We start from the raw sequence: 16,295 nt of genomic DNA, 5'->3' as shown, positions 1-16,295 counted from the left end.
CTCACTGGTTTGTAACTTATGACCCAGCGACCCCCGCCTACCTCAGCCGGAGCGCTGTGTTCCCGCTGCGGTGTCCCTTCCTGACAACGAACGGCGCTGGCTAAGGACGGAAAGGAACCCCAGGGCCGCGCGGTGCCCGCGGTGTGACAGAGCCGCCCGCCTCCTATCGGCCGCAGCCGCTCTCCCCGTCCGCCGGCGGCAGCGCCCGCGAGGAGCGGGACCGGAGCGCCCCCAGCCGCCGCGTAGCGCGGGCAGAGTCCCGGGCCTGGTCCCCCCGCGCCGCGCAGCCCCAACCGCCGCTCTCTGAGCGGGCAGCGGGGGTCGCCTCAGCCGCGTCCCGCGCTCCCCCCGGCGTTCCCGCGCCCGCAGGCACAGCCCGCGCGCCCCCGGCCGCCACCACCGCCCGCCAGGGGGCAGCGCCGCGCCCCACGGAGCCGCGCAGGCGCGCAGCGGGGCCCGCCATGTCGGACAAGATGGCGGCGGCCGCGGCCTCCCCTCAGCCGCATCCCGGCCCCGGTCCGCCTGCGGCGGAGGAGGAGGGCGGCGGCCCGCGGGGCGGCGGGGCGGACGGGGAGGCGGAGGCGGAGGAGTTCGGGTGCCCGGCGCACTGCTCCGACCTGGCCTGGCGGCAGAACGAGCAGCGCCGCCACGGCCTCTACTGCGACATCACTTTGGCGTTCGGCGGGGGGCGGCCCGGGGCGGCCCGCGAGTACCGCGCGCACCGCTCCGTGCTGGCGGCCGCCACCGAGTACTTCACCCCGCTGCTCTCGGGCGGCTTCGCCGAGTCGCGCTCGGGCCGCGTGGAGCTGCAGAAGTGGAGCTCGGAGGGCGGCCCCGACCCCGACACGGTGGAGGCCGTCATCGGCTTCATGTACACCGGCGCCATCCGCGTCAGCCCCGGCAACGTGCACGAGGTGCTGGAGATGGCCGACAGGTGAGCGGGGCGGCGCCGCGCGGGGCCGGGCGGGCCGGGGCTCTCCTCACGCCGCTTTGTTCCGTTCGTTCCGCAGGTTCCTGCTGACCCGGCTGAAGGAGTTCTGCGGCGAGTTCCTCAAGAAGAAGCTGAACCTCTCTAACTGCGTGGCGGTGCACAGCCTGGCCCACATGTACTCGCTGAGCCAGCTGGCACTCCGGGCGCAGGACATGATCCGCAGGAACTTCCACAGAGTCATCCAGGACGAGGAGTTCTACACGTTGCCCTTCCACCTCATCAGGGACTGGCTGTCCGACTCGGAGATCACGGTGGACTCCGAAGAAATCCTCTTTGAGACCGTCTTGAAGTGGGTTCAGAAGAATCCTGAGGAAAGAGAGAGGTACTTTGAAGAACTTTTTAAGCTGCTGAGGTTGTCTCAGATGAAGCCCACTTACCTCACACGCCACGTCAAATCCGAGAGGCTGGTATCCAGCAACGAGGCCTGCGTTAAGCTGGTGTCAGATGCCGTGGAGAGTCACGCCCTGAGGTCTGAGAACTTGCAGTCCGGTAACCTGCAGCATTCCGCTTGTCCTGTCGCGTTGTTGCCGCGTTTTGGACAAAACATGGATGTCATTATGGTGATTGGTGGTGTATCGGAGGGAGGAGATTACTTAAGTGAGTGTGTGGGGTATTTCATCGATGAAGATAGGTGGGTAAACTTGCCGCACATACATAACCATCTCGATGGGCATGCTGTTGCTGTGACAGAGTCTTATGTCTATGTGGCTGGCTCCATGGAACCAGGATTTGCCAAGACTGTAGAAAGGTATAATCCAAACAGAAATATCTGGGAGCAAGTCTCAAATCTCATAACCAGAAAACATTCATTTGGCCTTACTGAAGTTAAAGGAAACTTGTACAGTATTGGGGGACATGGCAATTTCAGTCCTGGCTTTAAAGATGTAGCTGTCTATAATCCTGAGCAAGACAAGTGGCATAACCTGGAGTCAGCACCAAAGATCCTTCGTGATGTCAAAGCTGTTTCTGTAGAGGACCGATTTGTTTATGTTGCTGCTCGTACCCCGGTTGACAGTGACAGTGAAGATGGATTGAGGGCAGTTATTATCAGATACGATGCTGAAACAAGGCAGTGGCAGGACGTAGAGTCTCTGCCACTCATTGATAATTATTGCTCTTTTCAGATGTCAGTTGCAAACACCAACTTTTACCATACGGCGTCCTGCTGCCCCAAGAGTTACCCTATAGATAACGAGGAAGCCAAGGTAAAGATCTCTGGCAGAGCCTCAGATGAGATACTTGAAAGTTTACCCCCAGAGGTCCTTAGCATTGAAGGGGCAGCTATTTGTTATTATAAAGACGATGTTTTCATCATCGGGGGGTGGAAGAACAGTGATGATATTGACAAGCAATACAGGAAGGAGGCCTATCGTTACTGTGCTGAGAGGAAGCGCTGGATGCTTTTGCCTCCCATGCCTCAGCCTCGCTGCAGGGCAACAGCCTGCCACGTGAGAATTCCCTTCAGGTGCTTGCAGGGCACGCAAAGATACCCTATGCCACAAAACCTGATGTGGCAAAAAGACAGAATAAGACAAATGCAGGAAAGACAGATGCAGGAAATACACCGACACTCTCTAAGCTTACGAAGAATGCCGCGCTCGCAGATTGAGTGCTAGTTTCTGGGTTGTCACTCGTGATGAAGGTAGTTTAGGAAATACTGTACTAAACCATTTTGCTAGGCATTAGATGTCTGCATAAGACATCAGGATGCTGAGTAGATATGATACGTAAAAAGAGCATCTTTTACGTACTGAAAATTACAAAGTTCAGAAATTAGGGATAAATGGGAATTGAGAAACTGTCTGAATCCAACAGTATTACTTAACAATGCCCAGGAAAGACCTGCTTTCCTGTAACAGACCGTGACACAGATCTTTGTTTTCAAGGATTTCTGTAGAGTTAGTCTCTTACAGTTCCATTTTGAAAATCAAAGATCCCTCTCTAATAATTTAGTGGTTACATTTGTGTGTGCTGAAAGCACCTGCTTTATTTGCACTTAATATGTCGACATTCCTTTGATATCTCTTTCTCAGTGACTAAACTTCACGTGTAATTGATGTTAGTGTACCTGGCTTTCTCAAGTTGGAGGCGAGTGCAATAGTTATAACTACGTATGGGAATGAAAGCACAATCTCTCTTTATAGAATTACTTCAGGATGTTTCTATGTCTATTAAATATTTTGTATCTGTATGTTGTAGAGAGGCTGCGGAGTTCATTTGTAAATGGTTGATGAGTAGAACATCAGACACTTGCTAAAAGAGAGAACTTGAGGCAGTGATTTTTTCAGGTATATCTGGAGAGGCTTTGAGTTTCTTTGAGAGCTTCAAAGGAGAGAAAACCAGCATAGCAGTCACACACCAAAATTGACTAGTCCCTTCTGTCCACATGGATTAGTAAGAATGACATTAAACCACAGGAATAGATTGAAACTTGAGCTACTTGTCAGTCCTTTCTCAAATGCTGTACGCATTTAATTGTAGTGAAGGAGTGTTTGGAAGAACCCCCACAGCCTGTTTGCAGCCCACCTTTGACAATCGATGCCTTTTGCCTTCAGTGTATTTTCCCACAGAACTTGCAGTCGCTGTGCTGCAGTGCTCCACAACAAATCAGCGCTTGGTGTTCTTGTAGGGCCGCTGCTGGCTCAGTTACTGATGACATAAGGATTTTGAGATGCACCTGGAGATTTTGCAGTCTCTAAATGTTTTTAGAGACTAAAATTTCAGTTGATTAAAACTGTTATGGGGTGATTTTACATCAGTCAGTGCCTGCTTGGCTCTGGTTTGTGTAAGTGCTACACCCCCAAGAAACAGAAGGTGGAATGGTTCCTTTGGGGTGGCACTGCCTGGCAGTAAGCTGTCCTGCTGAGCACTCCTCCCTGACCTGATCCAGGACAGCTGTCATTCCTAGTGGGTTCAGTGCATCCCTCCTACCTCCTTTTCTTCCTCATCCTTCCCTTCGTTTGAATGTTCCAGGTTTTCACACGTGACCTAACTCAGGATATTAGGGAAGGGAAAGGGAGGTGTCAGCAGGGTGTTGCAAGATTAGAGTAGACAAACATTGATGAAGGAGCTGTGTACTGTCTTTGGTTCCTGTGATAATTTGCTGGTGTTTTGGATGTGGGCAACTTCTTTGAAAAAGGTCTCCTAAACAGTTTCTGTTTTTTTTTTTGTTGTGTTGTGTTTCTTTTTGTTTTTTTTTTTTTATTGTTTAGCTTTCTGAACTGATACTTCTCATTTTCCAATTCAGCAGGCAACCTAGATCATATCTGAAACACTGGGTAAGGGTAAGTTTTTCAACCACGTAATGTGTAAAGGTTTCTGTGATGTGTAATATCCTTAATGCTCCACTTAGCAGTTCACTTGCCACTTTGACATCAATAACTGGTCTTTTTGTAATGGGAGAATAACCCAGCCTTGTAAAAATTATCTTAGAAAATCTAACAGTTCTGTTTCAAATTGCTTATCGGTAGTAACCATCCTGTGTTTTATTTGCCTGTTAGATTGCTGTGTAAGGGCACATTAAATCGTACAGTGCTGGTTTAATGCGAGAGAGGAAATGGTTAAGCTTATTCAGGTTTAAGGCTGATGTTCAGTAATGACCATTGCCAAATAAGCTCGTGCAGACCCTTCAGGAAGGGGTTAATCCCTGGAGTTTGGCCCATGAACTCTTGCAGGTTTGGCTGGAGTAGTTTTAAGAATGACTGCCTCTGCAGGAGGGTTTGTGAGTAGACTGTGTGCAAATGCCTCACAGCTTTGATGCTAGAATTATGATCTAACTCAAATGGGAGCTGGATTTAAGGTACTTTGCAGCGAGAACAGTTTACACACTCCCTCCCCACTGACTTTACTCCAGGGAGTTGATGAGCAAAGGATGCTGCCTTGTCAGACCGCCGCAGCTCCATCAAAGCCCTTAGGCAGTCTGTCAACAAATCTGGGGCAGTTTTGGGGGGAAAATACTGACATTGTGATTTTGGTTGGAATATAAACTACATGGTTTGATGCAGCACGCAACTAAGTTAGATGCAAGAACAAACTTCTTGCTGTCTTTTTCTAAGCGAAACTGATATTTGCACTCACCAGGAGGACTTCACTCTGACACGCCAGCTATCTAGTTTACTAAAGACATTCCACTCAGAGACCTCAGAATAGCTTAATATCTGGGCAGTGTAACTTGTAAATGCCACGGTTTTGTGTGATGCACTATATTTCTGTGTCCTGTTTGCACGGGGAGTGATGGCACTCTGGACAGCACCGGATTGCTCTAACTTAGGCTAGGCCAATATGGAATTTTAAAGTAGTTGGATTTTTACAGCCTTGACTTTAAGTGGACCGGCTGCATTACACACAGTTTTTAACTGACAATTCTAACTATCCATTGCCTCACCTGGAGGTGTTCAGAAGAATTGAATCCGGCTGTCATTTAGCTCACTAACCTGTGAATTGTGTAACAAATGTGTTGTGGCTCCTGACTGCTGCAGCTTGCTGAGTATTCACTTAAAAAAAATCCCGTAAGCAACAGCTTGGGAATCCTTTCATTGTGTCTGTAGTGGCTAGTTAAATGTCAGTAAGATCCACGTGTGTTTTAAGCACTATAAGGCTGATTTCTGTCCTTCCAAACGTGAAGGAACATCAGATGGTGTTTTTCTTCCTCCTTAAGACAATCATTCCTCTGTAGCTGTACTGAATACGTGCCACAGAATGCATGTTTCACATCCTGTCTTTCTGCTCACGGGATTAGTGAAGTAGGACACGTACTGCCTGGCACCAGGTGGTCCCTGCAATCATTTCTAGGTAGGTGCCATATATGTACATACTGTTTTATAAGGACTTGAATATTCTGTTACTATGCTAGTTTTGTATATATTTTAATAAGATTTCCTCACACATAGCAGGATACCACTCCAGAAATAGAGAAGGCATGCCGGTTTTCTAGCATGCTTTATAAAAAGTTATCCTGGGTTGATCACTATTAACAAATTGGGTCATAGACAGTAGCAACTTTTTAGGTTATTTTTAACACAGCATTGTAATCCTATCTTGTAACGTTCATGGGGCTAAAACTGTTTGATGGCTTGGATTTATTTTCAGGTATGCCCAGATTATTTTAGAATATAAATCATATCTCTAATTTGACAGTCTGAAGTGAAAGTCTGATAAAACAGGTGCTTCTGAGGATCTAATCCTATGACTAATATGAATGTAAAGTGTGGAACTAATTAGATGTTTGAAGACCATTAATAGTAAGATACTCCTCATAGGTCCATGTCACACTGGATCACGGCAGCTGTGCTCTCCTCAGTGTTAATGTAGACTTCAAGAGAATGCTTGGGCAAGCAGCACTCCTGTACTTAACTTCAGTAAGGTAAAGTAGTGTCTGTCTAGGCTGTTGGAAACACTCCTACTGTAATGTTCTTCACATAACATACACTGTACTAGAGTTTATTGTAATAAGTGAATTAATGAAAATAAACCTTTTATTTCTCTAGCATTCTGTTGCTGCTGTTGTGCATTGTACCCTGTTACTGGTTTTCAGTTGTTAAACGGGGTGTAGCCAATACCACTAAGTCTCAGTTGGGGTTTTTTGGGCCACAGAATGAAAGTTTTAGTTGCTAATTATTCTTTTTTTCTATTTAGAATCAATTCTGTTTTCCTTAAGATTAAGTGAATCCATCCTTTGGCTGCTTAGAAGACTTTATTAGCTAACTGGAGCTGTTCATACAGACAGGGGACTTGCTGAAGAAGTGCATCTGACTTCCCCTTGCTGTGAGGGCTCCACACTAGTCTCGTTTGGCAGCGTAATCCCCAACGTTCGACAGCCCTGGCACCACGCAGCAGCTCAGAGCGCTGCGATAGACGCTCATGTCCTGAGCATCGAACCAGTCATCGGCTTTTTCGTCATAACACTCAACGTTGAAAGTAGTGGCATATCCATTAAAGCCACCAACCACAAACAGGAGATCATCCACCACTTCAATGCCAAAGTTACTGCGAGGATTGAACATGGGGGGCACAATGCGCCACGCGTTGGCAGCTGGGTTGTAGGATTCCACGGTCCGGAGCCGGTTGACTCCATCAAATCCTCCCACCTGTGAATGTCAAAGGTACAGTGTTGAAATGGCCTTTCCTCTCTTGCTAAGGCAGCTGAGTCACGTTGTGCACATGGAAGATTTTAACTTGTCATACTATGCTGGCGTTAGTTTGAGCACTGCTGAGAGCGCGTGGTCTCAGAATGCAATGCTTTCGTATTGCAGACTGCTCCCTTGTTCTGGAGCATCCAAAAGTATTTGTATCAGGTTTTATATTTACACTGAACTTAAATGCAGTGTGTGGATGAGCAGGACCTAGCAGCACCGTGCTGCTAAAGGTTTTTATCAGCAGCAGAGTCATTTATTTGCTGCAGCTCTTTACAGGCTGTGTACTTATTTTTTCACAGTGAAAAGCGTGAGGCTGACAGTATTCTAAGGGGGGATTTCAACCATTCTTGCCTTCAACTTTCTTCCCTGAATCTCACTTAGAAGTGAATGGCCAGTGTGAAAATCAGTCTAGGAAGTGCAGGTTAGCAGAACTTAATTGCATTAAACAAGCAAACAAAAACAGTACCAGTAGTGCTGGGTGCCATTATGGCCGAGGTACCACTTCTACCTTACCGCATACACTTGTTTTCCATATGCAATCACACCTACTCCGCTTCTTCTGCTTCTCATGGGGGATATAAAGGTCCACTGATCTGTTCTGGCATCGTACACTTCAGCTGTGGATAGGCATTCGTTTCCGTTGAACCCACCACATATATACACCTGTTTACAGGAGGAAAAAAGGCTGAGCAGGGTGACTGGATTGGTGGGAGAATGTGCTGAGGATAAAGTGGCTCGGCTGGAGTGGTTTTCTTCTTTAAGGGGATAGTCCTGTCATCCTGGGTTGAAAGTAATAAGAGAGAAGGGAGTTATTCGGGGCAGCAGGATTTTGACCCTTCACCTCCTGAGCTGCACAAAGCACACCAGCACGGTATTCGTCCAGCAGCAAGCTGGCTGCTGGTGGCAAGCGGTTCTGAAAGAGTTCTGCCACTCCTGTCTGCACTTCTGCCGTGCCAGTAAGCTTCACCCCTTAGCTTTCTATCTGTAGCTCCAGGATTCGATGAGTAAGGTTTACGTGAACTTTCTTCCTCTATTTGAAAAGACTGATGGAAAGGAGCATTTGTTGTGTTTCTGGCTCCCACAGCTCCTCTTTCCTGTGTGGATGAGGAGCCCTGGGCGGTAGCTGTGTTTATCCAGGACATGGCTCAGTGGGTGGCTGAGCTCTGTGAACCTGCCTCAACACGCCCTACAAAAGGACAAGCCTCCTGCTGGCTGTGTAATGCTGCGGTGATGTTTGTCTGTTCCCTGTCCTGCATACCACGCTTCAACCCTAACTGCTGCTGCAAATCTCCCAGGCCGTTTACCTTATCATACAGCGTGGTTGCACCAGCATCACTCCTCTGCTCGTGCATGGGAGCAATCAGTGTCCACTGGTTTGTCTCTGGCTCGTACCGCTCCGCTGTGTTGAGACGCGTGTACCCATCGAACCCTCCCATGGCGTAGATGAAGTCATCGAGAACAGTGACGCTGACGTAGCAGCGCCGCGAGTGCATGGGTGCGACCTGGTGCCACATTTTCTTCACGGGGTCGAACCGCTTGACGCTGTTAAAGTAATCCACGCTGTCAAATCCCCCGATGACATAGACGAAGCCTTTCAGAAAAGCAGTCCCGTGATAGGCACGGGGGCTCTCCTCGTGGCACGTAACAGTCACCCACTTGTCCGCACGGGCGTCGTACGTCTCGATGGCGTTGGTCGGGCTCCCCCCGCTCCAGCCCCCGATAGCAAACAGGACGGAGTAGGGCAGGCGAGGCCGGGCAAGGGGATTGACACAGTCGGAGACCAACGGGCCGCTTGTGTTGAGGTTATACATGGCCGTCAGCGTGTTGATGATGATGGGTTTGCACTCATCGTTGTCCTTCACGTAATCGTGTGTTTTGACTTTGTTCATGAAGTGGTCTGCCTCTATCAATGCTAGCCGAACCTGAAATGTGAAAGGAGGTTACTGCTGATGCTTTATATTTTGTTATCTTTTATGGACAGGTCTGACGCTGGATGGCTCGGATTTCAGGCTAGAGTATTCTCTAAAGCTTATGAGAGTACTGGAGAATTAAAGGTGTAGTTTTTAGCTTCCCCAGAAAAGGGTCTGCAGGTGTAAGAGTAGCCCAGTGCAGTGAGAGCCTGCCCAGCTATGGCCCAGCACTCAGCCTGAAGCTGTTTGCACAGCACAGTTGGCGAGCCCAATGCTCAGCAGCTTTGTGTGCACAGAGATAACACACCTGGCATGATGCTGGGCTCTTCCTCACACCCAGCCATGATTAACCACAAGCTCTAAATGTGAAGAAACAATGCACTTAAACTGCATGCCCTGTGTGCAGTGCACAGCAGCATGGACGCGCACTGTGAGCAGTGCCACGAGGCGGCGGTGATGAGGACGGAGCAGGGGCTGAGCTGTGCAGAGCTCCTGGAGCCCACCGGGCTGACCTTGCTGAGCAGGATGGGGATGTGCTGCTTCCTCTGCCAGGGGTCGTGGGTGATCCATTTCAGGATGGCATCAAATACCACTTCCTCCTGCTTCACATTGAGCTCGTCTTTCTCAATGATGTCCGTCAGCTCGTTGATGGAGAGGTCTAGGAACTCTGTGGACACCTTGATCAGCTCCTCGAAGTTGTGGAGGATGAACATGTAGGCTGTTTGCCGCAGGTTGGGGCAGTGGTAATAGTTTGTGAGCCGGCAGATGCCGATACAGTTTTCCAAGCACAGCTGAGATTCCAGGAACTCACAGCACAGCCTGATGATGCCCATGATGTTGAACTGATCCGCTGTGCTCAGCAAGCTTTCAACGTTTTCAGCAGTGATCGATACCGTCCTGGTGTAGGCATACTCAATAACAAGCTTCATCATTTCGGGGGAAATGCCCGGGATTTTGTACACTATCTTCTCCATGTTGTTCCAGCCACTAGTAAACAAAGCCCTGACAAAAAAAAAAAAAGGAAAAAAAAAAAGGCAAAGCAATACTGGAGGAAGAAATGGCTTTTATGTGTTAGATCCCCACCCCGCTATGCCATGCACCTTCCTTCCCGCACACCAGGTTCTGGCTCTAGTACCAGAGGCACAATAGGAAATTGGCAGAGCGGGAAGTATCGCCTGTCCCTACTCCAAGCACTGACCTGAAGTAGTGACTGCAGCTGCAGAGGATGTTCTTGTGCGCGTTGAACTGACAGCCGTTCACGTCGATGATCACGTCGCACAGCTTCCCTTCCAGCCGGAGCTCGTTGAACACCTCGCAGGCCATCGCGCTCATCTTCCTCTCCATCTGCGAGGCCGAGCAGCCGCTGGGCGCCGGGCTGCTGTCCATGTCGGGGCCTGGGCCAGCGGGAGGAGCTGCTCGGGGCCGCTTTCTCCTTGTCCTCCTACATCTTCTGCGGAACTTCCCCATGGGGGTTCTGGAACCGGCCCCCCCAGTGAGATCACACAGGCGGCGCTGGGCGTGCTGCCGGCTCTTGGTGGGTGCGTGGGGATCCCTCCGCCCCGCGCGCACCCAGCGCTGCCATAAACCAGCGTGGGCTTCTTCTAAACCATCACTTGGTTTGGAGGGTTTTCAGTAATGCTCGGCGCCAGGGCCACCGCCGCGCCTCAGCCAGGCCCCCGCACACGGCCTGCTGGCGGCTGCCACTCGCGGGTGCCATTTATCCCGGGTGCAGCGCTCGCACACGCAGCCCAGCGCCCCGCGCACAGCTCCGACACGGCCCGGGGCGTCGGACGAAGGCAGCCAGCGCCGCTCAGCGGGGAGGCGGCGCGGGGAGGCGGGCCCGGAGGAGAGCAGCGCGGGCTGAGCCCTTCGAAGCCCTTCGGAATCTTTCGGAGCCTTTCGGCGCCCTTCGGAACCTTTCGGAGCCTCTCGGCGCCCTTCGGAGCCCTTCAGAGCGTTCGGCGCCCTTCGGAACTCTTCGGAGCCTTTCGGCGCCCTGGGGCCGCTGTGGCTCGGTGCGGCGCTGCCCGTGAGCGCAGCGCAGCGCGTGGAGGCGGTGGGAGCGTGCTCCGTTGCCGGTTCGTGCTTTGTTCAGTTCAGCAGCGCTGTGGCGGTGCTGGGGGTGCGGCTGCGAGCAGCTCTTGCCACGTCGTTGTGCTGCGTTGGTTTTTGTTTGGTTTGGGTTTTTTTTGTTTGTTTGTTTTAATCTTTCTCTTTCGCTTTCCGCCTTCAGAGCGGGCAGCGAAGGAAACGCAACCGCGGGGCCCTCCCCGGAACGCGGGGACGGAAACAGCCACGGGCAGCCCCGCGCTGCCTCCGCCCCGCGGCTGCGCGGCACCGGCACGGCACGGCACGGTACTGCACGGCACTGGACGGTACTGGGCGGTACTGGTCGGAGAGATGGTGAGCGGGGCACTGTGCTGCGGGAGGGGGAGATGAGCGCGGCGGGGCTCTCAGCAGAGCGCTGTGCCCGCAGGTGCCGGAGCTGCGCAAGACCACGGTCCGCATCCAGCAGCCGGAGCGCGTCATGGCGGTAATCCGCGCCATCAAGGAGCAGGGCAGCAGCAAGCTGCAGGTACGGGCCCGCGCGGCCCCGCGTGCTGTCTGCTGCTCTGCTGCTCGCCCCGCGGTGCGGGGGGACGAGCCGAGGAGCGGGCGGTTTCCGTGGCCTGGCCTCCTGCTTCCCTGTTATGCAAGCTGTAAACATTAGCCAGTCCCCAAACATCCCCCCCCAACCACAGCAGTAAGTCGGGAGGGTTCGGCCCCGTGGTGCTGATAAAGCTGCTGGGACGGGAGGGGAGGGGGGGGCAGGAGGGTGCCCGATCCCAGCCGGGTGCGTTGTGCCCCATGGGGTGCCTGGCTGCCAGCTGCCCCAGTGCTCGCTGCAGCTCTGCACCATGTGGGATGCACCCGCGCTGTTTGCACGCAGCAGAGCACGGGGTCACCGTGGTCATCTTTCTCTCCCCGCCCCCCCCCAGGTCATCTCTGACTTCGACATGACACTGAGCAGGTTTGGGTGCAATGGCCGGCGCTGCCCCACGTCGCACAGTGAGTTCAAGCCTTGCTGTTGGTTTGTGGCCCTTCCTTCTGCTTTCTGTGTCTGTTCTCTGCTACAGCCCTTGCAGCTCAAAGCTCAAAGCCCATGGCAGAAGGCAGTTCCTGGTCTTTCTGCTCCAGCTGTGCCACTAAGGCTCTTGGATGCTCCTTGTCTGTCTCATGCCAGCACCCTGAAGCTCCCAGCTGTTCTGTGTTTCTGGGCCATAACGCTGGTGTTTTGTTGTCTTTGCAGATATCCTTGACAACAGCCGTGTTATTAGTGAGGACGGGAAGAAGAAGGTGAGTGTTGCTTTGTGAAGCTCTCCATCGCTGTCAGCCATCACCATGGGCTGCAAGGCGCCCGTCACAGGGCAAAAGCCGCAGGGTGCTGCCGGGGCAGAGAGCAGAGCAAGGTCCCAGGCTGCATTTCAGCCTATGGGAAAGTTAAAAAGAGAAAACTAATTTGCATGCGTAGCTGCGGGCATTTGTGCTCTGATAAGAACAGGAAGGGGATGCGTGTGCCCATCTGTCGGGAGCATTTCTGCTGAGGCCAGACTCAGCCGAGCCTTCAGAGATGGCCTCGGAGACTCCCAGGCTGGCTCAGAGCGAAGTTGCTCAGTGAAGTGGTTCTGGTCGTGTTTTTGTTATGGACCGTGATGCTTTGGTGTGGGAATACAAGAAAGACTTCGGAGCAGAAGCTGCAGAGCAAGACAAACAGCATGAGCAGGCAAGGCTGAGAACCAAGGACATCTCGGAAATACAGGGAAAAAGTAACTGCAGTTTAGCAACAGTTGTAAGGCATTGTAACCATTCGTGCCCAGTGTGACTGCGAGCTGCTTGCTCTGGGTGTGCATCTTCAGGGTACAGAAAATGGTGGAAAATTACCGGGTTAAGACAGCGCAGGTATCGCAGCCTGTAAATGAAGATAGTGAAGGTCTCTGCTATGCAGCCGCATCGGGGTCCGTGAGCTAATTGCCACACTTTGGGGGAATGTAGAAGTGCTGATTTTGCTGATTACAGTCTCTGTAGACTCAATATTCAATCTGTATTCTTTCTTACGTTCCAGTTAAAAGATCTGCTGCACCACTACTACCCCATCGAAATCGATCCCAACCGGACCCTGGAAGAGAAACGTCCCCTGATGGTGGAGTGGTGAGTGCTGCCCCTGGAGTGCCCGGTCCCTTGGCGAGCATTAGGGGGAATGGGAGGAAACGGCCCCTGGGCCCGGCCCGGGCATGGGGGGAACCCTTTGTCTGTAGGGTCCCTTTTAACATCGGCTGTTCCCATTTCTCACGTGCACGGCTCAGACGCTCGGTACGGTGCCCAGGCTGTGGCTGGTGGGCACAGCTGAGGAAGAGTTCTGAGTCACTGCGGACAAAAAGCAGACACCACAGATCACATCGGCACCCATGGCCTCCTCCTGGCGACGTTTGCCTTTGAGGATGGCAGCGTGAAGGTGTCAGCTTCCTGCAGGCTTGGCAGCAGTACCAGGAAGCGTCTGGCTGTTATTTATCTGACGGCCTGGAGTGTGGTGCTCACCTCGCTGCATTTCCCTAGGTGGACCCGGGCCCATGAGCTGCTGTCACAGCAGAAGATCCAGAAGGGAGACATCGCCCAGATCGTCAGGGAGTCGGATGTGATGCTGAGGTACACCCGAGGCCCTTCCTCTCCCATCACCTCATTGCTGCCCACATTCCCAAGGCCTGAAGGCAGTCGGGGATGCTGAGCTGGTGTCTGCTAGCTGTGCTCACCTGCTCGCTGCTCTCATCTGCATGCAGCATCCACAGGGCAGCAGATACAAATCTCCCGTCCTTCTTGGGGGTTGGGTTTAACCACCAGAGAGCTGCTCCTGCCCCGGAGCTGTGCCCACCCCTGGTCCTGGTGGGGAGAAGTTCCCCGGGTGACTCTGAGCCTCCATGGCTGGCAGGGTGAGGGGTTCAGGCACTAAAAGACGGCACCAGAAGCTGCTGTGAAAGCTGGGGCCGGGAGCTGTGCTTTGAGTGACTGCTTGTTATTTCTGCTTGGGAAGCCCCAGGCAGGAACTTGAGCCTTGTCACTGGGAGCTGTCACAGCCCACGCCGCCCAGAGCTGGGAGAGGGGAATGTGACACTGCCACGGGCCCTTCTGTCCTAGGGATGGATTCAATGAATTGTTTGATCAGCTGCATAAGTACAGCATCCCCATGTTCATCTTCTCTGCTGGTGTCGGTGACATCCTCGAGGAGATTATCCGTCAGGCCAATGTCTTCTACCCCAACGTCAACGTGGTGTCCAACTACATGGACTTTGATGACAGCGTGAGTGTGCACATCGCCTACGCGCAGAGAGCCCACAGAGGGGAGGGTGGTTGTGCTGGCACTGAGGGCTGCAGTACCATTGCAGTACATCAGGACTGGGGTTTGGGGAGTGTGCAGCGCTGGCCATGGGAGGATCCTGCAGCCGAGCATCTGCTCACCGCCCCGTGGGCGCCTCGCCCTTCAGACTGACTTTTGGAAGCCAGTAGTGGGCTCTGTTGAGTGTGCTCTGGGTTGGTGCTGGTCTACGCCCAGCCCAGACGCATGGTCGGGATGGAGTTAACAAAAGCCTAAAAAGTCCCAGTTCACATTAGCAAATGGCACGCTGTGCACAATGAAGCCCTCTGTTCCCATGAGGAAGTGCTGGGGCAGGCAGCCCTCAGGGTTTGACTCCTGCCTTCTGCAAGGGTTGCGCTGTGCCCTGGGGCTCCTTGGACTTTGGCTTTCCAAGGCCCTTGAGCAGCTCCAGGGCAGCACAGAGCCCGCTCCGAGATCTCCAAGGTCCTTTGGGGCTGTGCTCACCCTGCGGTCTGGGCTTGTCCTGCAAAAGGGGACCTCTGGGGACTGTCTCCATGCATTCTGGGGCTCCCGGGGGGTGCTGCAGTGATGAGAGCTGTTGTCCCATTGCCTCCCACCTTTCCTCCTTTCTGAAGGGGTGCCGAGGCTGCAGCGCAGTGAAGGAATTGCTTTAGGATCAGCTCACCTGTCCCATTTGCACAGGGAGTCCTCAAGTGCTTCAAGGGCCCTCTCATCCACACCTACAACAAGAACAACAGCGTGCTGCAGGGCACTGCGTACTTCCAGCAGCTGAGCACTCGGACGAGCATCATCCTTCTGGGGGACTCCATGGGCGACCTGACGATGGCGGATGGCGTTCCCAGTGTGGAGAACATCCTCAAGATCGGCTTCCTCAATGACAAGGTGTGTGAGGAGCAGCCGTGCTGCTGCCTTCCAGCCCTTCCTGGGGCTGAGCGCCCACCGTGGGGCCCTGGGTTTGCACAAGGGCCCGTGGAGCTCCTGGTGCACTTTGGGCACAGTCAACTGGTTTTGTTCCCTCTTTTCTATAGCATCAGGAGATGCGGGGTTGGGGGTATGGCACCTTCGTTCTCAGTTCTTTGTGCTCCTCTCCTCGCTGCAGGTGGAGGAGCGGCGGGGGAAGTACCTGGATGCCTACGACATTGTGCTGGAGAGCGATGAGACCTTGGATGTGGTCAATGGGATTCTGCGGTACATCCTCACGGAGACATGAGCTGGGCAGCAGCGTCCCAGCCCCAGCCCGTCAGCCACACGCCCAGGGATGAGCACCCTTAGCAAAGCAGGACGGGTGTCCTGGTACCTGCCTGAATCCATCCCGGTGCTGGGGCGGTCCCCCTGCCCCGGCTGTTGTGTTGTGCCCCAAACCTCACAGCTCTTCTGGTCAGTTTGGGGCTGGAGGAAGCAAGGAGCCCGCCCTGCACCCTGCATCCCACTCAGCCTCCAGCAGCACTGGGGCCACAGCAAACATTTGTGTTCTGGGGAGAGATGTTCTGTGCTTCTCTCCAGCAGCTGAGCACAGAACCGGGCTGTTTGCTGTGCCTTGAGGGCAGACCTGGTTTGAGTTGAAGCTGTTTGGTTTTACTGCATTCCTGTCTGAGAAAACAAGCATTTCTGCTATTATCCTGTTTTCTGGGGCCTCAGGGTGCCAGGCTGAGCCCCTGCTTTGGGGCTGTGGGGAAAGGGCAGGGCCGGGTGGTCCCGCAGCCGGGGGCAGTGGGTGCTGGGGATGCTGTGCCCTGGGGCGGTTCCGCTGGGTTTCCGTGGGCTCTGGCCTCAGCCCTCAGCTCGCTCACCACCCTCCATGCTGTGGGCTGATTAAATGTCACTTCTGGACAGTGCAGATCTCTGCTTTGTTGAAATAAAATCGACTAAAGCTGCAGCACGTGCACATTGCA

General features: G+C 53.1%; 3 protein-coding genes across 3 annotated transcripts; 2 read left to right on the top strand and 1 right to left on the bottom strand.

Moving 5' to 3' along the window:
• Positions 455–6,479, top strand: KLHL11 (kelch like family member 11). The gene is made up of 2 exons (XM_021377831.1): positions 455–934; positions 1,011–6,479. Exons 1-2 carry the CDS (start codon positions 462–464, stop codon positions 2,605–2,607), a joined length of 2,070 nt encoding a protein of 689 aa, XP_021233506.1. The 5' UTR covers positions 455–461; the 3' UTR covers positions 2,608–6,479.
• On the bottom strand, positions 6,665–10,683 carry KLHL10 (kelch like family member 10). The gene is made up of 5 exons (XM_021377832.1): positions 10,234–10,683; positions 9,548–10,037; positions 8,430–9,047; positions 7,639–7,788; positions 6,665–7,077 (listed from the first exon to the last, which is right to left on the bottom strand). Exons 1-5 carry the CDS (start codon positions 10,500–10,502, stop codon positions 6,769–6,771), a joined length of 1,836 nt encoding a protein of 611 aa, XP_021233507.1. The 5' UTR covers positions 10,503–10,683; the 3' UTR covers positions 6,665–6,768.
• On the top strand, positions 10,969–16,279 carry NT5C3B (5'-nucleotidase, cytosolic IIIB). The gene is made up of 10 exons (XM_021377836.1): positions 10,969–11,113; positions 11,269–11,438; positions 11,512–11,610; positions 12,014–12,083; positions 12,325–12,371; positions 13,138–13,223; positions 13,629–13,718; positions 14,205–14,367; positions 15,085–15,285; positions 15,503–16,279. Exons 2-10 carry the CDS (start codon positions 11,436–11,438, stop codon positions 15,611–15,613), a joined length of 870 nt encoding a protein of 289 aa, XP_021233511.1. The 5' UTR covers positions 10,969–11,113; positions 11,269–11,435; the 3' UTR covers positions 15,614–16,279.

The sequence above is a fragment of the Numida meleagris genome, chromosome 26, assembly GCF_002078875.1.
Source record: "Numida meleagris isolate 19003 breed g44 Domestic line chromosome 26, NumMel1.0, whole genome shotgun sequence".
Taxonomy (NCBI): domain Eukaryota; kingdom Metazoa; phylum Chordata; class Aves; order Galliformes; family Numididae; genus Numida; species Numida meleagris.
The sequence above is the reverse complement of the archived record's forward strand: the minus strand, read 5'-3'. Positions and strand labels throughout refer to the sequence as shown.